At 40.6% G+C, this 24754-nt stretch overlaps 1 protein-coding gene across 3 annotated transcripts in view; it reads right to left on the bottom strand.

Annotated features, from left to right (window-relative positions):
* Positions 1 to 24754, bottom strand: part of PLCE1 (phospholipase C epsilon 1) — a 364525-nt gene that overhangs the window by 37182 nt on the left and 302589 nt on the right. For all 3 annotated transcript variants that reach the window (XM_061162214.1, XM_061162213.1, XM_061162215.1), the window contains 9 exons: positions 24475 to 24600; positions 24246 to 24382; positions 21900 to 22138; positions 20075 to 20136; positions 19191 to 19356; positions 13556 to 13663; positions 12324 to 12440; positions 8736 to 8894; positions 1622 to 1751 (listed from right to left, as the gene is read on the bottom strand). In XM_061162214.1, the coding sequence (XP_061018197.1) occupies positions 1622 to 1751; positions 8736 to 8894; positions 12324 to 12440; positions 13556 to 13663; positions 19191 to 19356; positions 20075 to 20136; positions 21900 to 22138; positions 24246 to 24382; positions 24475 to 24600 (1244 nt within the window). The remainder of the gene's footprint in view (positions 1 to 1621; positions 1752 to 8735; positions 8895 to 12323; positions 12441 to 13555; positions 13664 to 19190; positions 19357 to 20074; positions 20137 to 21899; positions 22139 to 24245; positions 24383 to 24474; positions 24601 to 24754) is intronic.

Genomic DNA, 24754 nt, shown 5'->3' with positions numbered 1-24754 from the left:
TCCCAGGTAATTCAACTGGTAAAGAATCTGCCTGCAATGCAGGAGACCGCAGTTCAACTCCTGGGTCAGGAAGTTCCCCTGGAGAAGGGAAAGGCTACCCACTCCAGTATTCTTGGGCTTCGCTGGTGGTTCAGACTGTAAAGAATCCACCCAAAGACTTAGGCTCGATCCCTGGGTTAGGAAGATGCTCTGGAGGAGGGCATGGTAACCCACTCTAGTATTCTTGGCTGGAGAATCACCATGGACAGAGGAGCCTGGCTGGCTACAGTTCTTGGGATCACAAAGAGCCAGACATGACTGAGCGACTGACTGAGCACATGAAGCAATCAACTACTACTAAGGACAATTATTAAATGGACAGAGACTAGTATTATATCTGGGGGCAGAAACAGATTAGACTGTAGCTGCTGACCATGATGGAGGCTCATGGAATCATGACTAGACAATCATGCTGCATGAGAAGTGGATATTTGGAGGAGGCTTGGCTGTCGTTTTTTTTTAAGTTTTTTTTGATGTAGGCCATTTTCAAAGTCTTTAGTAAATTTGATACAGCACTGCTTCTGTTCCATGTCTTGGCTTTTTGGCCGTGAGGCATGTGGGATCCCAGCTTCCTGGCTAGGGATGGCACCTGCATGCCCTGCAATGGAAGACAAAGTTCCAGCTACTGGACTTCCATGGACGTCCCCTGGCTGCAGTCTTAATGCAAGTGGTAAATGGTTGCTGGTCTGGGTATATCTACACATTAACAAAACAATGAGAAGTAATATAGTCTACATTTAAATGTTTAAGTAAACAGGAACTTTGGCATTTTTTTAATGAATACATATTTGTCTTTCAGATGTTGCCAAAATTAAAACAATCTATCATCAGCAGTGGTACCTGTGGAAGCATTTTGTAATCCCTAGCAGAGATATGAATTTCGTCCAGATGAAATACACCTGAAACCTAATTCTCTTGTAAGAAGACACCTTCACTTGTAAAACAGGGTAGGTAGTATCATTCCTGTGACTTTTCTGTAGTGCACCATTAGTCTTCACTCGTATTGTTTTCTCTTTTGGTGGGGCCAGAAGGAAATGTCTGGTTGGCTTAGTAATGTGAGAACCAGGGTAGGGGGGTGGGTGCAGAAGGGGAATGATGCTTCATTTTTTCCCATGCTCTTGCAAAGCAAGAGTGAAAGCAGTGAAGAAGCAGAGTATGGGAACTCGATGCTGCTCCCTGCAGGTGGTTCAGGAGATAGAAAAGATTTAACCACAGTCTACAAGTTCCACCAAGATCATCAGACATGCCAGATAATGAAAGGGTAAGAATGTGGTCTCTCTGCTGTAATTCTACCTCTTTCTCTAGAAACCAACTTAGGAACAACTCCTGTGCTGCTTTCCACATCCTCTTCTTTCCTTTAGTAATGGCTCTAGTGGCTGACAGAATCCCCTTCCTTGCTTGGTCCTCCTTGCTAAGTGACAGGATTCCAGAAACTCTTAGATAATATTACAACAACCTGTACTGTTTGTCTATAGAGTGCCAGACTTATTTTGGAGAAAAAAAAAAAAAGACACCAAAAAACCCAGTAGAAAAACCATCCAAGTGTGCTTCCCTGAGTACAGCGTCATGTTGGCTCTCTTACCATCAGAGAGGGATTCATAATCGTAATCATATTCATCCTCTTCATCTTCCTCTTCCTCATTATTAGCAGGTGGGGAGTTGGCATTGCTACCGTTATAAGCCTGAGCTTGCATGGATGCTAGCTGATGAGCCTGTAAGATATCAATAATTAAAGACTGTAGATATCCAGCTACTAAACTTTCATTAATGGTTTTCAAAAGGACTACCCAATGCTTACCATAGTCCTAAAAAGTGGCTTAACCCATTCAATTATCTAGGGGAAAAAAAACCCCAAAACTCTACATTCGCTTAAAATACAACATCAATACTTAGGCAAATGTTAACATCTTTGCAGGAGGAATCCAGGAACTTTTAGAAAACTATCACAAGGAATTGGAATCCAGGTCCCCTAGGACTACTTCCCTCCTTCCCAGGAGAAACCTGGGTGCTTCAGAGAATCATCAATCCTGAATGATGAGGAAGTAAGTCAGCCCATTCATTTTGAAAAAGAAAATCTCTGCTAAAAAACTGTCCCCCACTTCTTAAAATACTATCTAAAGGTCTTTGACATTGAGAGAAATGTTAGAATTCCTATGGATGGGAAAAAAGAATAGTTGATTTAAATAAAATTCTTTGAACAATATAAAGTTTTTTCAACAAATAAAGTTTTATCAACTTTTCAAAAAAGTTTTTATCTGAACCATCAGTCAGATTAACAAAATAGACTTAGAAGCTTCTGGAAACTTGATGTGTGCTATCAGAAAGGTCATGTGCCTCTACATTTGAGTAGAATTACTGTGAGGGAATAACACAGGACACAAGAATAAATATAAATCTGGGAGCCTAGCATAAGGAAATAGTCCAAAATACAGGCAAAGTTATTTGCGTGAATTAAAAACAGGAAACAACCTAAAAGTCCAACAATAGAGGAACTAAGTCACGCAAGTATACACATATATACACTTTTAAGTGTACATGTACACATCCATGTGAGTATATACATATGTAGACTCGTAAGTGTACGTGTACACATCCATGTGAGTATATACATATGTAGACTCGTAAGTGTACATGTACACATCCATGTGAGTATATACATATGTAGACTCGTAAGTGTATGTGTACACATCCATGTGAGTATATACATATATATACACCTATGCAAATATATATAATTCTATATCCTTTGTTTGATAACTATATGTTAAGACCTTTATGCCTCTATATAATGATTATATAAAATAACATACATAAAAGGCTAGATTTTAAATATTGATACAGGCAGGCACAGATCCCTTGGGCAGTCTAGTGAGATAAGATCCTTCTCAGAATATTTTAAATGCATAGAATAAAATATGCAAGATTACAAAGGAAAAAAGGAATGTTGACTACAGTTATCAAATGTTAAAAAGACAAATCGATGCTATAGGAATATATGTTTCTTTATTAACACAGTGAAAAATATATAATGGCAGGTTGTGTAATGCTTGTGAAATAGTGATGAGAATAAATAATTCTTGGAGATAATGGCAGCAACTCTGATATAATATGAAAAACCTGTGATTTCTATTGATGACAAAGACATTACCGCCAATTTTATTCTGGTGTGTTTCTTATATTTATAATCAGAGGAAAGTCTAAATTTTATCTACAGGTTAGTGAAAATTAAGATGTAATTTTTTTTTTTCTCAGGAATTCTCTGGAGGCCCAAGTGATTAGGACTCTGCTTCCACTGCAAGGAGCATGGGTTCAATCCCTGGTTGGGGAACTATTAATGAGATCCTGCAAGCTGTGTGGTGTGGCCAAAAAAGAAAAAAGATTTTTTTTTTTTTCATCTAACTTCATGGGCCTCCTGAATTCTATCCATAGATTCTATTAGGGTTAAGAATCCCTGTGATATATGTTGTGTTTGGCTTTGGAATTAAGTATATTTTACAATAATTCTCTCTTAAGCTTCCTGAAATGCGATTATATTGCATTTGTAATAAAATATATATATAAGGAAGATAGGATTTAGGCTATGTCGATATCCAGATAAATCTTTTACAATGCAGTCCACTCCAGATAACTGAACATGGCCTAAGCTCAAAATTTTTATGGAACACTAGCTCCATGGGTGTTAACAGCTGTTATATAAAAAAATGACAATTACAGTAACCATACAACACAATGGAAGCTTAAAAACAACATCTTACAGTACTAAAACACATTCCTACTACAGAGTTTCTCAAAGCCTTCATTAAATATGCTAAAGGACATCACGGTTCTTCAAAGATCTTCAGTGCAGCATTTCCCACGCTTATTTAACTGGGAATTTTCTTTTTTTCCCAGAGTGTCTCATAGGATTAGCGTTCTTTCAAACTTTGGGAAATATGCTCCAGGCACAACTGAGCTACAGAAGCAAGTCTATCTGTCCTAGATAAGCAAATAACCTCCAAACAGTAAACACTCAGGGTGGAGCCAAGTATCATGAATGGCGATGCCAAGAGCTGGGAAGCCCGCCCCCCGGCCCCCAACCCCAGGCAGAAAGTTGGGGGAACCAGGAAGGGGAGAGCTGCCAGTCAAAGTTCCACCACCAGGTATCAGAAAGCAGAGTGTCAAGGCCCCGTCAACTTGCAGGTACTTCCCCCAGTGCAGGAAGTATGGGATGGGTGGCACAATGACAGTCAAGAGCTGACTTCCTTATTCTTTGCAATATCCTACTTATTTTAGGACAGAAGAACAGGATCTCAGCCCTTGATAAAAGCAATTCAGATATAGGTCAGAGGGTCAGAGGTAGGGATCAGGTGAAGAGACTGGCTCAAATGGGCCCAGGCAGGAGCCATGTCTCACTGGCTCTATTCCTCCAGCCCCTAGCACAGCACCTGGCACTGAGTGAACTGTCTGAGTCTAGCAGGTTGGAGTTCAGAAGACCAAGGGTTCAGAAATCAGGCTGTGAGTCAGTCTATTCTTGCTGAGGGTGAGTTCTTTGAATAGAAAGGACCCAGATGCTGTAAGTTAGGGATGGGTCTGAGCACACTGGAGCTCTAGGCATGCATCACTCAGCCCCATGTGAACTCAGATCACCAGGTCTGGACCCACAACCTGTCAGGCAACTGAAAAGCCTTGACAATATGACTGTCAGCAGCATGCTAGTAGCTCAGTCATGTCCAACTCTTTGCAACCCCATGGACTGTAGCTCGCCAGGCTCCTCTATCCATGGAATTCTCCAGGCAAGAATACTGGAATGGGTAGCCATTCCCTTCTCCAGGGCATCTTCCCAAACCAGGGACTGAACCTGGGTCTCCTGCATTGCAGGCAGGTTCTTTTCCATCTGAGCCACCAGGGAATTCCCTGGAAAATCACGGGGGTCTGGAACTGTGCTTAAAACACTGATATACTATCAAGGGTGAAACAGATCACCAGCCCAGGTTGGATGCATGAGACAAGTGCTCAGGGCTGGTGCACTGGGAAGACCCAGAGGGATGGGATGGGGAGGGAGGTGGGAGGGGGGTTCAGGATGGGGAACACATGTAAATCCATGGCCGACTCATGTCAATGTATGGCAAAAACCACTACAATACTGTAAAGTAATTAGCCTCCAACTAATAAAAATAAATGGAAAAAATAAATAAATAAATAAAAAATAAAACACTGATAATGGGATTACATTGTCCCATTTTTCCAAAAGGAGGAAGAAGTAAGTTGTGGAAGTCAAATGGTAGGAAATGTCAAGGTGATAGCTGACAAAGTCTTAGAATGGATTATTTGGTTGTGAGAACACAGAAAATAAAGAGGTGACTAGAAAGAAGTAGAACGAGTTTACTAAGAAAAAATCTCCCATACAGAAACCTGTTTAGACCTTTTGGGTAAGGTAACTCACTTTGTGGGAAATAACAGATAAGCAGCATTTTCCAACTTTCAGGATGGTAAAAATTATTTTTAAGTAAACAGATTACCAGGACTTCCTTATGGCAATTCTGATTTAGTTAGGCAGATTTGGGACCTAAGACTCTGTGTCTTTCAAAGTGCCCCAGTGATTCTTTCTTTCTTTATTTGGCTGCACTGGGTCTTAGCTGCAGCATGCAGCATCTTTAGTTGTGGCATATGGGATCTAGTTCCCTACCAGGGATCGAACTACTCAGTCCTTCTGCATTGGGAGTGCAGAGGCTTAGCAACTAGACCACCAGGGAAGTCCCTGCCCCAGTGGTTCTTATCAATGTATCCTGACTTCTGGACTGCCTTTGATAAGGTCTTTCCTAAAGACCAGAATCAGAATCCTGCCTCTGCCACTATGAGCTGGGAGACTTGGAGAAAGTCCCACAGATGGCTAGACCTCAATTTCTATTCTATAAAGAAAGAGGTTGAACCAGATTCTGCAGAAATGTGGGCTTCAGCGAACAGAGAACCAGACGGGAGGCATAATCACCTAAACTCCAGGGAGGTCCTGCATGAAGGGCCACAGGGCTCTCCAGTGGGTCGTCTGGCTCAAGGGCAATCTGAGCGAAGGCACAGTTTGGAAAACTGCTAATAAATACATTGGATGACTAATGTTAAAACCCACAGGGAACCTTACATGCTGTATAATAACATACTCAAACCAAGAAGAGCAAATTTAAGAGCGATAAATGTGAGGCTCCTTTTATGTGGAAGGTTAACATTAACTGTAAACCTGGAAATGTGGGGAGACTAGACATAAGTTTAGTCCTGTGAAAACAACTGAACTCTTTGTTTTCCACAAACTCAACATGGGCCTGGTAGGTGTTAAAGAATTTAAATAGCAAAAACAGTCTGAGGTTGTATTAACTGAGGTATAAAGTTCAGATTAAGAGAGGTGATGCTTACACTGTTCATGAGTTGACAGACCCTGAGCATGGACTTAGTTCTGGAAATCATGTTTTAAGATGGACAAATTCAAGCATATCCACAAACGTAAGAATATCAAAACAGTCTTAATGGAAGAGTCATATCCTGTGAGGCACTGTTGACACAACAGAAACGTTTAGCTTGGAGAAGAGAAAAGCTGGTGAGAAGAGACATGCTGGCTTTCAAGATGTGCAGTTAGTCTGTGCAGCTGCAGAGGAAAGTTGTGCCAAAGAGTAGGAGGAACAGGAAGGAAGATTCGGACTCTACATACAGAAGACTTTTGCAACAACACGATCTATTCATTAGTGGAATGGACACTGTGTAAGTCACTGCAAATGTGCAAAGAACAGGAAAGGCAGCAGCTACAAGAACATCCAAATATGTCTTGAAGACCATAGAGCAGAGGGCAGCTGGATCTGCCTGGCACTGAGATGTAGGCAGTAGTTTCTGGATAAAGAGAGCAGAGTGGAGGAACAGTGCTGCCAAAGAAAAAGTGCCTTTTACGTGGGGGAGTCAGTTTCTGCTGCAGAATTTGAGGAGGCCAGGCATAAGCATATACATGCTAACATTTTGGTCAAATGGCTTCATAACAAAGCCCGTCTGCATAGGTGTCATGGCTTCTGGAACCCAAGTAAATGCAGCAGCTTTGGGGAGTGCAGATCTGCACAAAGGCAGACCTAGTAGAGGTCTCAAACTGGTGGCACTTAGCGCTGACTTCACCTCCAGACCAGACTTGTTTGGCTGATACAGTGTTTTAAGAATTTTTAATTAGGGTTGCTCATTCATGAAGCCATGTGCACTCCCTTGCCCTCCTCGCCACTTCCCAACTGTTTTATATCCAGCTGGCTCTTATGTTTATGTTTCCTGGTTGGCCCCTGAAGGTGGCTGCTTTTGCAACTCTTGGCCCAGAGCTGTGCATGATGGTCAAATTGGGCAATGGGTACCTCCAGGGTACACGAAGACTTCTAGGAACATGCAGGTTTGGATCTTTAAAAGAAATCAATCTCCAGACTCAAGATTTTTCATCATGTTTGGGCACTCTTTTTAAAACAGGCTTGCCTGAGAACAAGCTTGTGGTTGGCTAATTTTCCCTTCTCACCTTCTCTTCATGATTGTTCTTCTCACTTTACAAGAAACAAGCAGAACTCTCACTGATCAAGCAATAATCTTACAGTGATATAGGAGATGAGGTGAAAAACCATTCCAGGCAGTAAAAAGAACATTTGAGGATGCAGAGCTCCTGAGAGAGTCTTAAGAAATGAAAGAAGGGGGCATCTTATTTCATCCAGGCAGTAAATACATTCAAGGTTTTATGTCTTGTCTATCATCTATCTGTATCTATCTATCTACCTGTCTCTCCCTTCCTCCCTTCCTTTCCTCTGTCTGTCTATCCATCTACCTTGGAATTAAACTTTAGAAGTGAGATGTGCATCAGAGGGATGATAATACAATGTTTATGTGAATAAAAAAATAAAGTCAGACCTTTTTTGATCAAATGTAAGTCTGACTGGGCTGATTTATTTGACAAGTACTGTTTTTGTATATTACATTTGTATATAATTTATGTTATCTCCTGTTGGGGACTGAGGTTTATGCAGCAACTCTTGGCTGTGGTAAGTTTCAAAAGTGGTGTTTCAGGGCCAACAGTGCCTTCCTAAACAGGGCAAATAGTTTTGGCAGCTGTCGTTCTGTGCAATGAGTAAGTGCAACCTGGCATATGGACTTACGGGTCCTGGACCTGAACTTTTTCACATATCCTCGGGCAGAGGGCCCTCCTATGCAGGCAAGTTTGGGGTGCTCTGAGTATAGATGTCTTGAGTGAGGCAGATACAGAAGTGCCTTGGGGTCCACATACCACAGTGATACACCGTGCCAGCTTCCACAGGGCTAGGACCACAGAGCTGCTGCTACTGGGGGTCTACAGCTGACCTCGGGGGTCACAACCCCATGTTCAAGGGCTCCACAGGGGCAGGGACTCTAAAGGGGACTCCAGTGACCACTGAGGGATTGAGAATTGTGAAGCCCAGGTCCAGAGATAAAGGTCGCACATTATTCTGCCCCGAATAAATTAAATAATGAGGTATATGCTATGTCAATTTTTCAAAATAAAATTTTAGGTGAGTGGGAAGAGAGTATTTATCAGTCTATTAAAACAAAAGCCAAAACTCAAATATATCATTCAAGGAAAGGGAATCTCCAAAAACTGGTTACCTGGCTGAAAGTTTAGAATGACATCAATTTCTTTGTTCTGGGCATGCAGCATCCCTGTAACCTCTTTAACAAGAGCATACCTTTTGCTTTAAGATATCCACTGGTGTCTGATGGGCTTTTAATTTCTTATTTTTGAGAAGCACTTTCCTTCTGAGTTGGTCAGGCGAGGGGAGCATTGGATCATCCGAGAAATCACTCTCAAATAAGAATTTAGCCACCAGTTTTTCTCCAAACACAGTCTAAAACAATAAAGGAAAACACATTATCAATGACTTTTGTCTATACTTAAATCATTTGGCTAGGTATTTCAGCCCAATGGAATTCTTCTAAAAATCCCAAGAAGAGGAACTAGGAAAGAAGTTGTATCCATGTGTCCCCACCCCTCTGCATAGTTTCTTAGTGGAAAGAAGGGAGGCAGTGAGAAACCAGGAGGAGGGTTTTAGGGCATCACCGACTCGATGGACATGGGTTTGGGTGGACTCAGGGAGTTGGTGATGGACAGGGAGGCCTGGCGTGCTGTGGTTCATGGGGTTGCAAGGAGTCGGACACAACTAAGCGACTGAACTAAATTGAACTGAACCAGAGGGCAGCTCTAACTGTTTAGGAAAACACTCTGGGGTCTGATGTACAAAAGAAGAAAAAGAGATTCAGTAAGAGCTGTGGTTTGTAGAATATGGACTGTTCCAGATGTGGGCAGGAGGTCACAGGCTACAAACCTTGAAGAAGGTGGGGAGTGGGGACAAAATGAAAAATAACAGGGAGAATTTGTTGCCATTTGGTATAAAGAACCGCACACGCCCTTCTCACAAAGGTTTCCTGAGCACTGGTCTCCAAAGGGACATTTGTGTTCCCCAAGAAGGTGGGTGTGGGGAAAGGTACAGGATGACCCCCTGGAGTGAGGGTAGAAAATATGGCAGTTTCTATTTCTAGTTGTCTTTTTTTTTTTCTTTTTTAATGAAAACAGAACAAAAATGGAAGATTATTAGTGCTTAATGTGCAGACTGAAAATGGAACCCTCAATGTATGTCAGAGGCTGTTCATAAAGGTCCCTGCAGGGCTGGCAAGGGGTCTCCACTGATGCAGAGGGACCAAAGGTGTGTCCCTCACATATTTGTTTGGTACCAGCTTATTGAGATGATCACAGTTTGCGTGCCGTGGTGACCACTGCGGTTAATTTCGAAAAAAGATTTTTCTTTAAAATATTTTGTAATTAGATGAAAAGTGATTATGAAAATCCTTTATAAACATACAGAAGCTCACACTTTATTCAAGGAAAATGCACTTAGTCAAAGAAAGTAAAGTCGCTCAGTTGTGTCTGACTCTTTGCGACCCCATGGACTGTAGCTGGCCGGGCTCCGTCCATGGAATTTTCCAGGCAAGGATACTGGAGTGGGTTGTCATTTCCTTCTCCAGGGGATATTCCTGACTCAGGGATCGAACTTGGGTCTGCAGGCAGTTTCTTTACCGTCTGAGCCACCGGTGAAGCCCACTTAGTTAGTCAAAGGAGTATTCTAAGTTATGCAATTTTCTTTAAAAAAAAGTATCCTAAAATTTCTGACTTTTTCTGTGCTGCACTTTGTTACCAAATGATGATGATTATAAAATCACTATTAGTCTGTTCCTATGTGCTAAGTGTAACATTTTAACACTGAGAAAGCAGTTGCTTTTTAGATAAAATTTGTGTTCTGGAAAGAGTAAAGACAACTGTCTAAAGATATTTCTATTGTGATGTGATTTTGTTATAGGAAACAATGTATTTTAACATAAACACTCATGTAGGCACAGTCAAAAAACATGGAAACAGATTTTCTAATGGTTACAAAATCCTCTAAATGAAGGATTTTAGTGGAGTTTGAACTCATCTGTTAAAAATATAAAAGTGAAAGTGTTAGTCGCTCAGTTGTGTCTGACTTTTTGCAACCCCATGGACTGTAGCCTGCCAGGCTCCTCTGTCCATGACTTCTCCAGGAAAGAATACTGGAGTGGGTCACAATTCCCTTCTCCAGGGGATCTTCCTGACCCAGGGACTGAACTCTCATCTCCTGCATTGCAGGCAGATTCTTTGCTATCTGAGCCACCAGGGAAGCCCCAAAATATAAAAGTATATAAAGGCAAGACCTTTACATACAAACTCTCTAGCCAAATTCCAACAAGAACCTTTGCCTCATTAATGGAATTGAGAAATGAGTACCGTGATTTAACAAGTGCAGTTAATGACAACTCTTTTCCATCTGTATATAGGTATCTTTGTAAGGCATCTTTATCAGCTACTATAGCTATTAAAGACAAATGCTGAAATAATAAACTAAACTTAAAACCAGACATGCAAGTCAGCAATCACAAAAGTTTCAAAAATAATGAGGTGTATTCAATCACATTGTTCCCACTAAAAATTTAGATAATAAATAAACAGTCCTAATTTTTTTATGATAGCAAAAGGTTTTTGTATCATTAATAAATAATAGCATTAAAATGCTATTCTTTACTTTCATCCTTTCGGTTACCCTCTTTTATATTTTATTTTTGCATGTTTTAATTAATATATGAAATATGTTAGTAAGTAGGATATGTATATAATTTATGAATAAGTCAATATACACAATAGGAATACATGGCATATTTTACTGATAGAGGTATGCAATCAAAAAAGTTTAGAGGGTTTCTTTGGTGGCTCAGTGGTAAAGAATCCACCTGCAATGTAGATGTGAGTTTGCTTCCTGGGTCAGGAAGACCCCACATTCCTCAGAGAAACTAACCCCATGTGCCACAATTATTGAGTCGCGCTCTAGAGCCTGGGAGCCAAAATCAGTGAGCTCACAGGCCTAACCTACTGATGCCCTTGCGCCCTAGAGCCTGCGCTCTGCAAAAAGCAAAGCCACCACAATGAGAAGCCCATGCACTGCAACTGGAGAGTAGACCCCACTCGCTGTGACTGGAGAAAAACTGGCACACAAAATAAATAAATAACATTATTAAAAAAAACGTTTAGAGACCATCATTCTAAATGATGGCAAAGAAAAGGCAATATGAAAGGCTGATTAGTTTTGTTGGCATTAGTTTTGTATTTGGGAACATTTTCTTCTCTCCATGCCCCTCCCTCCCACTGAGAACCATATTCCCATAAATGCCTCTACTAGTGGAGGAAGGGGGAAGTATACTGGAGTATTTGCCGTTAAATCTGTTTGTATTATAGTTTCTTTGCATAAGGAAGAGCTGGGTGCTAACAGCAATTGTTGTGGCCAGTCTAACCTCTTTGCCAACATGGATCTCTATATCTGAAGTTGGGCCGCAAGAAGATTTGACTTCTTTGCCCTTAAATATTTTCAGCTTTTCTATATATAACTGGCAGATGACACCCCGGCACCCCTGATTTGTGATTCCAAAAGTGTTGGAGAGTTGGTCTTCTTTTACCTCTGAAGGCTTTCTAGAAATTGCCAGAAGACTACAGAAGAATGCTTCAATCACTAGCTGAAAAGATGAACCACTCAAGAGAGAGCCCCAAGCTCATAGGGGCATCCCCATTTTTCAGGTCTGAGGGATCTAACTATACATGTTTCACAGCTGAGGTCCAGCTGTGGTGTGGTCCATGGTTGCCCCAAATTAAGCTCAACAATAGTCAAACATGACAAAGACCAAGACACCATCCTGTCACTTAGCTGATACCTTACCTTGAAAATTTCTGCCATTTTTCGTTGCTGAGGCAATGAACAGTGGTTCTCAATCGATATGATGATGGGCAGGTCAGAGTTGATGAAGGCACTGCGATCGATGGCTTCAACCACTTCCTGTGAGGGCCAAAAAGTCTCATCAGAGCTCAGATATCTGCCCAGGGTGTCAGGAAACAAGGTACTAATAGCCACAGAAGGCATCTAACTTGGTGTATGCAGAAGACTCTAGCCAAAATAGTTTCTATCTTTTTAAATATATTTTCAAGTTAAGCTGTACAATAGGTTATTTTCTATAAAAACATTAAACTATTCATATTAAGTATTGTTCACATACTATGAGGAACAGTTATCAGTATCGTCAATTTAACAAATCAACATATATATATTGAGTATATTATAGGTAAGATACATTGTTTTAGTTACAGTATCAAAAATAATGATGCATAAGATACTTTCCTGCTTTCAAGGAGTTTACAATCAAGTCTCCTTGGGGTAATAAGACATATATCACCTATTTTTATGTATGCACATAAATACAGTTATCAATCCCTCCTTTCCTCAGCATAAGGCAAAAAAAGTTTTAAAGAAGGCTGAATAGGAAAATGAGTTGAAGAGAAAAATATGCTTTAGCCATTATCTTCACATACAAGACAGAAATAGTAATATTACTTCTCAGTCCAGTTACAGTTCAGAAAAAAAAAATGATGCCACAGCCAAAGACCCTCAGATTGAGGTTTATAATTGTACAATGAACAAATAAGCTACCTAGAAACTGACATCATAATACAATGAGACCAGTCTTCCTGGGTGATGAATCTCCTGAGGTGGAATCAGTTCTCATTACTTTATAGTGTTATTTCATCCTCTCTCGACACATGATGTTGGCCTTTGTCAGCTGAACACCAGGGAAAATGATCTTTAATTCTTACAGCAAGAGAACAACTCCTGCCTTTTATGTATCATTTTATGATACAGAAATTACAATAACATTATTACATGATAACTAATTTAAGGTAATGGTTACTAAACTTTGGCTGAATGGGAATATAAGGAGAGTTTTAGATCAACTCCCCAGAAAATGAACATGTGCACATCCCCACAATTTGGAGGTCTTAAGACCCAGGATAAGAACCCCCCAACCTAAGATATAACTTGGAAGAGTCACTATTTAAATGATGAGTAAAGATAATGACTCTCTGTGATCTGATCTAAAGAAAGTTATGAAGCATTACCTTGAAGGGGATCTTGGTTGTCAGGGTGTGTCCATGATAAATGATGGGCATTCCATCATCTCCGTCCCAGCAGTCCAACTCTACACTCCTACAGCCTTGCAGGAGGACCTGTGGGATCAATGAGTGAATCCACCCCAGATGAGCAAATGGAGATAAAGCCTCAAATTAAACCCAGCACAGGCTTCCACATATCAGTGTTCATGCTCCAGGCTAAAACAGAAGGGCCTAAGATTGAAAAGAAACATTGCATGTTGGCCAAAGGCCACAATATATCACAGGTGGGGAAGGGATAGAACAGATTAAGGTGGAAAGAGTGCTGACCAGAGCTAATACTAGTGGAAGGTAAAATTTGATAGCAATAACATATGATCATTTTCCCATCAACTTTGGTCCTTCAAGTGACCTACATATGGTATATCCTTAAATGAAAAAGCCAGTTCTATTTTCAGTTTTTTAAGAAATCTCCACACTGTTTTCCATAGCGGCTGTACTAGTTTGCATTCCCACCAACAGTGTAAGAGGGTTCCCTTTTCTCCACACCCTCTCCAGCATTTATTGCTTGTAGACTTTTGGATAGCAGCCATCCTGACTGGCGTGTAATGGTACCTCATTGTGGTTTTGATTTGCATTTCTCTAATAATGAGTGAGGTTGAGCATCTTTTCATGTGTTTGTTAGCCATCTGTATGTCTTCTTTGGAGAAATGTCTGTTTAGTTCTTTGGCCCATTTTTTGATTGGGTCATTTATTTTTCTGGAATTGAGCTGCAGGAGTTGCTTGTATATTTTTGAGATTAATCCTTTGTCTGTTGCTTCATTTGCTATTATTTTCTCCCAATCTGAGGGCTGTCTTTTCACCTTACTTACAGTTTCCTTTGTTGTGCAAAAGCTTTTAAGTTTCATTAGGTCCCATTTGTTTAGTTTTGCTTTTATTTCCAATATTCTGGGAGGTGGGTCATAGAGGATCTTGCTGTGAATTATGTCAGAGACTGTTTTGCCTATGTTCTCCTCTAGGAGTTTTATAGTTTCTGGTCTTACATTTAGATCTTTAATCCATTTTGAGTTTATTTTTGTGTATGGTGTTAGAAAGTGTTCTAGTTTCATTCTTTTACAAGTGGTTGACCAGTTTTCCCAGCACCACTTGTTAAAGAGGTTGTCTTTTTTCCATTGTATATCCTTGCCTCCTTTGTCAAAGATAAGGTGTCCATAGGTCCGTGGATTTATCTCTGGGCTTTCTATTCTGTTCCATTGATCTATATTTCTGTCTTTGTGCCAGTACCATACTGTCTTGATGACTGTGGCTTTGTAGTAGAGTCTGAAGTCAGGCAGGTTGATTCCTCCAGTTCCATTCTTCTTTCTCAAGATTACTTTGGCTATTCGAGGTTTTTTGTATTTCCATACAAATTGTGAAATTCTTTGGTCTAGTTCTGTGAAAAATACCGTTGGTAACTTGATAGGGATTGCATTGAATCTATAGATTGCTTTGGGTAGAATAGCCATTTTGACAATATTGATTCTTCCAATCCATGAACACGGTATGTTTCTCCATCTGTTTGTGTCCTCTTTGATTTCTTTCATCAGTGTTTTATAGTTTTCTATGTATAGGTCTTTTGTTTCTTTAGGTAGATATACTCCTAAGTATTTTATTCTTTTTGTTGCAATGGTGAATGGTATTGTTTCTTTAATTTCTCTTTCTGTTTTTTCATTGTTAGTGTATAGGAATGCAAGGGATTTCTGTGTGTTAATTTTATATCCTGCAACTTTACTATATTCATTGATTAGCTCTAGTAATTTTCTGGTAGAGTCTTTAGGGTTTTCTATGTAGAGGATCATGTCATCTGCAAACAGTGAGAGTTTCACTTCTTCTTTTCCTATCTGGATTCCTTTTACTTCTTTTTCTGCTCTGATTGCTGTGGCCAAAACTTCCAACACTATGTTGAATAGTAGTGGTGAGAGTGGGCACCCTTGTCTTGTTCCTGATTTCAGGGGAAATGCTTTCAATTTTTCACCATTGAGGGTGATGCTTGCTGTGGGTTTGTTATATATAGCTTTTATTATGTTGAGGTATGTTCCTTCTATTCCTGCTTTTTGGAGAGTTTTAATCATAAATGAGTGTTGAATTTGAACTGCCATATTACCCAGCAATCCCACTTCTGGGCATACACACTGAGGAAACCAGATCTGAAAGAGACACGTGCACCCCAATGTTCATCGCAGCACTGTTTATAATAGCCAGGACATGGAAGCAACCTAGATGCCCATCAGCAGATGAATGGATAAGGAAGCTGTGGTACATATACACCATGGAATATTACTCAGCCATTAAAAAGAATTCATTTGAACCAGTCCTAATGAGATGGATGAAACTGGAGCCCCTTATAGTGAAGTAAGCCAGAAAGATAAAGAACATTACAGCATACTAACACATATATATGGAATTTAGAAAGATGGTAACGATAACCCCATATGCAAAACAGAAAAAGAGGCACAGAAATACAGAACAGACTTTTGAACTCTGTGGGAGAAGGTGAGGGTGGGATATTTCAAAAGAACAGCATGTATACTATCTATGGTGAAACAGATCACCAGCCCAGGTGGGATGCATGAGACAAGTGCTCGGACCTGGTGCACTGGGAAGACCCAGAGGAATTAGGTGGAGAGGGAGGTGGGAGGGGGGATCGGGATGGGGAATACGTGTAAATCTATGGCTGATTCATATCAATGTATGACCAAAAAATAATAATAATAAAAAATAATAATTAAAAAAAAAAAAAAAAGAAAAAGCCAGGCTAGAGCTCTACCTGGGCAGATGTCAGAGGAGATGACACAGGTGCTGATGAGGAAATGAGGACACTGATTCTTTAATGAACTGAAATATTTATATGAATCTAATCAGGATAAAAGTTCCTCTGTGTGTGGTGCTAAGTTGCCTCAGTCGTGTCTGACTCTTTGTGACCCTATGGACTGTTGCCTGCCAGGTTCCTCTGGCTACGGGATTCTCCAGGCAAGAATGCTGGAGTGGGTTGCCAAGCCCTCCTCCAGGGGATGATCTTCCTGACCCAGGGACTATACCTGTGTCTCATGTCTCCAGGATTGGCAGACAGGTTCCTTACCACTAGTGCCACCTGGGAAGCCCAAAGCTCTTCTATTTAGGCCCAAAACTAATACCTTTGCTGTGAACATGTAGCATGTGAGAAGGGTAGAAGCAAGGAGTTTTCAGGAATTTGTTTGCTGTCTAATCCTAGAACAGCATCCACAGCAGAGACGGCAAATAAATCCATAAACTCCCCTTTTCCATACCCATAGCAGTCATCAGTAATCAATCATAACACATTTGCCCCCAAAGCTCTGATGCATTGTCTCATGACCTCCTCAGCAAAGAACCCCAGGAAACATTACCAATGAATTAGATGAGATGATACCTATTTGCTTTCCTGAATCTAAAAGCTAGAAGCAGAGCTCCTGACCCATGTATTTGGGTGGCATTTCTGTAATGTTAGCTTGGATCAACTTCTTCTTCCATAGACTCTATGTGTGGACCATCTTAAAGATGATGATATTCAAAAGGGTCAACCAAGCTAAGAGGTGTATGTATCTGTGAATGAGCCAACTCTCTGCTTTAAGAATCCACACACCTATTTCCATGTAACAGCAATACAGTAACTGGGGGCTAGTGGCCACTACAGTTGCTACAACATAACTTAGATAGTTGAATCCCCGCTAATGCTTTTATATGAGATACTTGCTAGATTCTTCCCATTGCACACCATAGAGAACCCAGTTTTCCTAGGCAGCCTCTCATCCCACAGGGAACTGATTCTGTGGTAGAGAATCCTAAGGCCCTCAGCATTTTTCAGCATCAGAGTATCTAGGGGTGAGTTGCTTTGGGCTGAAACTGTTGTGTAACATGACAGCTGAGACGTGAGGCTCTCCGCAGTGAGCCACACTGGGAAGAATGTTCACTGACCGGCAGCAGACCAGATGGCTTTCAGCATGAAAAGACTAAAGGTCTGTATTAAAGTCCACATAACTTTAAAGGTTCCACATACCGCTAGAATAGGAGAACCAGGGCTGGAAATTCCAGGTGAGAAGAGGGCTTTCTCTCACTTCTCAATGACCCATAAGTAACGAATGTTAGGAGGTAATTGGAGGAGTTGAAGGACAGCAGAGTGGTAAGAAATGAAATAAAAGGGAGCCTCACATTTAAGGTTTAATCACATCCATGAATCTATTTGAGGAGTTTCTGTGCTTTATTCAAAGACTTGGGGTGTAATGTTAAGGAGTTTAAAAAGAAAATGTCCCTGAAAAAAAAAATTAAAAAAGAAAACCTCCCTGATGTCAAATAGGTAAGTGTAGTAGGAATTAAAGCTAGGACACCAGTCCCTGCTTATTTTCCTGGAATAAACACACACACACACACACACACACACACACATATTTCATTTCTTTCCCTTAGAACAATAGATTTGAAACTTCTTTTAACCTTGGAATTCTCAGTGCAAACAGAGGGTCAATATAGAAAACACATAAAAGAGCAAATCTTCAGCTGCAGTGGAAGCAGGGCATGGGACCCTCCAATATCAGCTATTCTGTGTCAGTAGCTGAGGTCCCTTGACAGACACTTATTTTGAAAATCGTCACTCTAAGAACACATCTTCATTTCATAATAAAAACCCTTTAAATTTTAGAGTTTAAAAGACATACTCCATACCCAATAAGCTTTGGGACAGAAGTTTAACCCATGCTTTGAGAAATATCTAGAGTAATCTGAGGAAAAAAGGAAGCTCAAGTGTGCTGTGTTTATGTATACAATACAGTAATAATTTTTACACTTGGACCCCTTCCCCCAACACACAGACATGGACACTCACACACACACACACACACACACACACACACACACAGGACCTAGCTAGATCCTCCCACAATTAACTGGTCTTGTGGGAGTACAGAAAACAGGGAGCATAGACAAAGGTATTGAAGAAAATACAATAGAAGCAACAGCCATACAGATAATTGAGAGCTGGATGTTTAGGCAAATAGGATGTGCTTTTTCTAGTCCAGAGACCCTTCTGAGTTTTCAAGAACATTCCCATCAATTTAAGTGTGTAAGGATACTGCCTACATTTTGTAGATTTTTTTTTTTTGGTAAGTTGGTTGTCATAATGATGGATTAATTTTCTAACAAATTGCAAAACAAAATAAACAATATTCTGGGAATAACTTCATAAACAGTTGCATTTTCTCCTATGCTTTCCCACTACAATATATTGATTTATTTAGCATCTAGGCAAGCGATTAGATAGTTTTCTCATGGGAAAATCTAATTTTAGTAGGAGTAGGTCAAACTAACCAAGATCTAAAAGCTATGAGTCTCAAACTACTACTTATTTATTTATTTATTTATTTTTGCCTAGAATAAAGGTTAAGTATAGATGGGGGATGGGGAGCGGAATGGAAAGAAAAGAAGCAAAGAAAACAGCCGTATATATTGGCAGCTTCCCACACATCATATTTCCTCACATTTCACAATTAACAGCATATAAGCTCATCAAAGGAGCCTGGGGTCAACTTTCTGTGACTAGGGGTTACGTAAATAAGGTTAATGAAAACCACATTCCCAGTGAAATTCTCGGTACCTGGCTGTAGAGTTCTACTGAGGATTCTCCTTTGAGCTGGTGGCCCGTGAGGTAGGTATTGTGTGAAGATTCAATGTAATAGTAGGAGAGGGGCAGCTGCATTTCTTTAACGTTCTCCTGTGACTCATCATTTTTCGAGGCAAAATTATCTTTATCCATAAGAAACCTAGGGGAAACAATTTTCTCAGTCTTGTATAGGAAAACTACACACTCTCTTTTCTGAAGTATACTTGACTTAAAATATTATATTAGTTTCAGGTATGCATGCTAAGTTGCTTCAGTTGTGTCCAACTCTGTGCGACCCCATGGCTGCCAGGCTTGTGTGCCCATGGGATTCTCCAGGCAAGAATACTAGAGTGGGTTGCTGTGCCCTCCTCCAGGGGATATTCCCAGCCCAGGGGTTGAACCCGCCTCTCTTACATCTCCTGCATTGGTAGGCGGATTCTTTACCACTAGCACCACCTGGGAAGCCCAGTTTCAAGTATACAACATAGTGATTCAGTATTTTTATAGATTATACTTCATAAAGCTATTATAACACATTGGCTATATTCCTTGTATTATACATTAATCCTGTATTTATCATATGTATCATTTGTATCTTTTAATCCCCTTCCCCTATCTTTTTCAAAAAATTATTTTATTTTTTGGGCTGCACCACACGGCAGAACTAAGGTTCCCCGACCAGGGATTGAACCTGTGCCCCCTGTGTTGGAAATGTAGAGTCTCAACCCCTTGACCACTGGGGAAGTCCCCCTTCCCCTATCTTGTCCCTCTCCCAAGTCCTCTCTCCACTAGTAACAGCTAGTTTGTTCTCTGTATCTGTGAGTCTATTTGAGAAATATACATGCTTAAATGATGGGCAAAAATATTTTAAAAGTTACCTTGCAAATCCTTCAAATGACATTAGGCCTTGATGACACATACTAATGCTAGGCTCGAACTTCTGCAAGGGATACAAAAGGAGTGTTATTTAGGTAAAGGAAACTAAAGGGAAAAAAAAACCACCACATCATTTTTTAAAACTGTTCTGTTTTCATCAGGAAATATCTAAACCAAATATTTGGACTAATTTAGTTATGGAGTGTTAAAATGTAGTTTTTAGTCCAAAAGAAAACATTTATTATGTGTGAGTTTATTATAGGAAGCATATTTATTTAAGAGGAAAAAAATAAAAGGAGAAAAGAATAAAGCTGATTTATATGGAAACAAACAGTATCAGTTTATCCAGGTGAAGATGGGAATCAGAACAGCAGCTACTACAGAGTTGGTGGGAGGTGAAATGTGAAGGTCCACTCAGGACAGTGGTCACACTCCATCATATCTTAGTGCACACTCAATCATGTGATCATAATCTTACATTTTTAGCATCGCCAGTGATCAAGTCCAGTTGCTGGCCAGCTAATCCACTGATTCCTAATCAATTGACAAGGGAGGCTAAAAGCCTAGACTAATTCTGTTGCATGTGGCGCAGCCACAGTGAACCATCTGGCCCCCTCTCTCCTCTCACCCCCGAGAGGAAGCCATGACCACCTCTTCTGGGTTACAGTGACAGCTTCCTTCCCAGTTTCTCTGGCCTTCACTCCTTCCCCAGCAGAGTTTACACTCCAGTGGGGCCAGAGTGACCTCTTAGAAACTTAAATCATCTTCCCCTGCTCAAAAATTTCCAATAGCTTCTCACCTCCCATGGACTCCTTACCATGGCCTAAGATGCCTGGATGGTTTGGCCCCTGCCCACCTGTCTGAAATCAAGTCTGCTACGGTCCCTCTGGCTTTTGTTATTCCTCACAAACTCCAAGCTGGCTTCTTCTTGCTACTCTCTGTCTGGAAAGCTCTCTCTTTAGACCCTCGCAAGGCTTAATCATTCAGGACTCAAGCCAAGTGTCAGCTCGCTCGAGTGGCCTTGGCCTACTCCTCTCAACCTTCCATTCCCTTACTCTGCTCAGGTTTTTTTCAGAGCCCATTATTACCTGAAATTACATGATATCTTTATTCATTTATAGTTTGCCTCACCCACTAGAATGTAAACTGCTATGAAGGTCAGAACTTGATCTTAAATACTATATTTCCAGGCCCAGAGTAGAAGCTGATAAACATTTGTCAGACAATCAAAATAGCTGATGACCTAACTACCAATTCCATTGCATGTGCTGGAACAACAAAAAACAATCATGTACTGATTCCTTACAGTAGCCACTGGGTAAAAGTGACTTGGTGTTTAGTCACTAAGTTGTATCTGACTATTGCAATGCCATGGAGTGTAGCCCACCAGGCTTTTCTATCCGTGGGATTTCCCAGGCAAGAAAACTAGAGTGGGTTACCATTTCCTTCTCCAGAGAATCTTCCCAAATCAGGGATCAAATCTGAGTCTCCTGCACTGGCAGGCGGATTCTTTACCGCTGAGCCACCAGGGAAGCACAAATGGACAGAGGAGCCTGGTGGGCTGTATAGTCCATGGGATCGAAAAAGAGTCGGACATGACTTAGCAACTAAACAACAGCAAAAGAAAAAGGTTTAGGACCTATGTTAACTGTATGTTAAATAAGAACACTCACATATTTGGTTTTTTTTTTTTTTAATAAACTTCTATTTCTCCTCCAGACTTTAAAGGCATTGGAAGGAAGTATAAAAAGAGTAAACGTTCAGCAGAAAATAATCAGAATAGGTAGAAGCTTAACACATGTCCTTGCACACAAAAAAGATACAAACCTGGATGATGCTGAGGATTTCATCATAAGTATAGTGTTCTCCTTGGCAATTCACTAGGAAGTCATTGAGCTGGAGGATGCCGACTCCAAACACACCCAGAGATGTGCTCTCCACTCCGGTGCCATTTGTTACAATACTTGCAGCAGCAATGGCATCAGATATCTGCCTCTGGTTGTCGGACAGCTGCTGTTTACTCTTGATGAATAACCCCAAATCTGAGACATTTCTGGTCAACAAATCTGAAACAGAACCATCCAACAGAACATGGACGGGCTAGCCAGCATCTTTCATAAAGCCCATTTTTGGAGATAATGATGTTGTGGAAATATTAAGCAGTAGTAACTCTTCACTAATCTGTCTAAACATGCTATCAAGCTCAGTGCTTCTTCCTGACTTCACATAGTTGAAGGAATAAAAAAACAAATTAGTGAATAAATAAAAGAAATGAAGAGAGCTAGGTCAATGATCCTAAAAGCTCATAAACTTCAGTATCAGATGCAAACTCATGTAAATTCAGTTGGGGATTTTAGGCTGAACTCAGACTTTGGTTTTTGAGAATAACCACTTCTATGACTGAGCACGCATGGAAGATATACCCTTAAGATTACAGTTTTTTTGTACTTTAAAAGTGTAACTGTAAACATTTGTGTGCAGGTGCCTGTGTGAACGTATGTTTTCAACTCATTTGGGTAAATACCAAGGAGTAGAGCTGCAGGATTATATGGTAAGAGTACATTCTATTTTGTAAGAAACAGCCAAATTCTCTTCTGAGCTGGCTGTACTGTTTCACACTGCCACGAGCAATGCCCTAGTTGCTCCACATGTGCACCCTCTTTGGTATGGCCGGTCATTTTCATTCTAACCACCACGGAGAACAGGGTGGCAGTTTCTTGCAGAGCTAAATACAGGCTCACCATAGGATCCAGCAACTCCATTCCTAGGTGTTTACCCAAGTGAGTTAGAAACTTAGGTCCACAAAAAAACCTGCATACCAAATATTTATAGCAGTTTTCTACATAATTGCTAAAACTCAGGAGCAACCAAGATGTCTTTCAATAGGTGAATGGGCAAGCATACACATAACAAAATATTGATCAGCAATATAAAGAAATGAGCTGTCAAACCATGAGAAGACATCAAGGAACCTTAAACACATATTACCCAGTGAAAGGAGCTAGTTTGAAAAGGCTACATACATACTATACGATCCCAACTACATGACATTCTGGGAAAAGCAGAGCTATGGAGACAGGAAAAAGATCAGTATTTTCCAGAGGTTCAGAGGAGAGTGGGAGAGTGACAAGACAGAGCATAGCAGGTCTTTAGGACAGTGGAACTATTTATGCTGTATACTATTGTAATGGCAAATACATGATCATTATACTTCTGTGAAAACCCATAGAAAACACAGACAGTGAACATTAATGTAAATTATGGACTTCAAATATATCAATATTGACTCAACTGTAACAAATATACCACACTAATGAAAAAATTACTAAGGGGGAAACTGTATGTATTGGGGGAGAGCATACAGGAACTCTCTGTACTCTCTGCTCATTTTTCTGTAAACTTAACTATCCTTAAAAAATAGTCTACTATTTTTTTTGAAAACTATAACTACTTGACAAATCTACAGTTATGTACATTTATAACTGAATGGCTATAAGGTTGAAAAAGGTTAGTATTCTTAAGGACAATATGTTTTTAAATAAGTAAAAAAGAAAATGCAGGAAAGAGGACTAAGTTAATTTTGTTTTTTGCTTTTTAGAAAGGTTTATGGTTTCCAGCAAGAACAGAAGAGAAAAACAATAGGCCTAAAATACGTGGGTGGTGATGGTAATGGTGGTGGCAAGGAATGGGATCAAGGAACTCTGGTTTATGTATTAGGAAGAATGTCCTGAATGCTCAGGTAGGAGTACTTTGCTGAGGTCAGGCAAGATCCTCCTGTCAAAGGGCAGACCACTCCCAACGCTGGGTGCAGCACCCACCCACCTGGAGGTAGGGAAGAAATGCATTTCCCAACTGGGACATGCCACAAACTTCGTGGACATTTGGCAATAAGTGGGAAAGGATTTTTAGTTATCACAATGACTGGAAGGCTCTACTGGTTAAATATATCCTGGACTCTAAGGACAGACCCATACAATGATGAATTTCCTAGTCCAAAATGCTAATAATACCATCCCCCTGACACTCCCATTAGAGAAATGATTCTCTAAGCATTTCACCATGCTCCTGGAGGCAGTGTGCCATGTGGGACAGGCTGAAGGTTTGCATGACTGGGTCTCTAACTATTTTTAGGTAGAAAGGTCTCAAAGGGAAATATCAAATTGTCACACAAACCTAGGTCAGGCTGAAGACCGCTGACATTTTCATCAATGGTCAGGTTGGTATAGAGGGGGGCTGCCTCAGAGCCAGCTCGGTCACAGGGTACGGCGTAGATGTCAAAGAGGTCCTTCAGGTCCTTGCGGCTCCTCACACTGGGCACAGGGTGGAGAACACCTCATCTTTAGCTCCGTTTTAACAAGGGAAGGGTAAGAGGAGGGAAGGCTGAGAAGAAAGCCGGTCGTACCTGAATGATTTGAACAGCTCAACAAATTCCACAAAACTCATGCTGCTGTCTGAAACCATGAAGCTCTGAAAGCCCTGCATCCCTCCTTTGATCTTCCCTGGCCAGCAGCTGCTGCTGTTCCAAGCACTGCAACAAAGACACGGCCTTGATGGGCAGAACTGGGACCGGTTCTGTCACTCTGCCCTAAGAGACGTTCTGGGATTAGCAACATGAACCGAAAGATGGACTGCAAGCCACTGAAGTTTAGGCTCTTTTCTTTCTAAGCATTGCTTTAATTATT

Source organism: Dama dama, chromosome 15 (genome assembly GCF_033118175.1).
Source record: "Dama dama isolate Ldn47 chromosome 15, ASM3311817v1, whole genome shotgun sequence".
In the NCBI taxonomy this organism is placed as follows: domain Eukaryota; kingdom Metazoa; phylum Chordata; class Mammalia; order Artiodactyla; family Cervidae; genus Dama; species Dama dama.
Note: the sequence above shows the minus strand (reverse complement) of the source record. Positions and strands in the feature narration are given on the sequence as shown.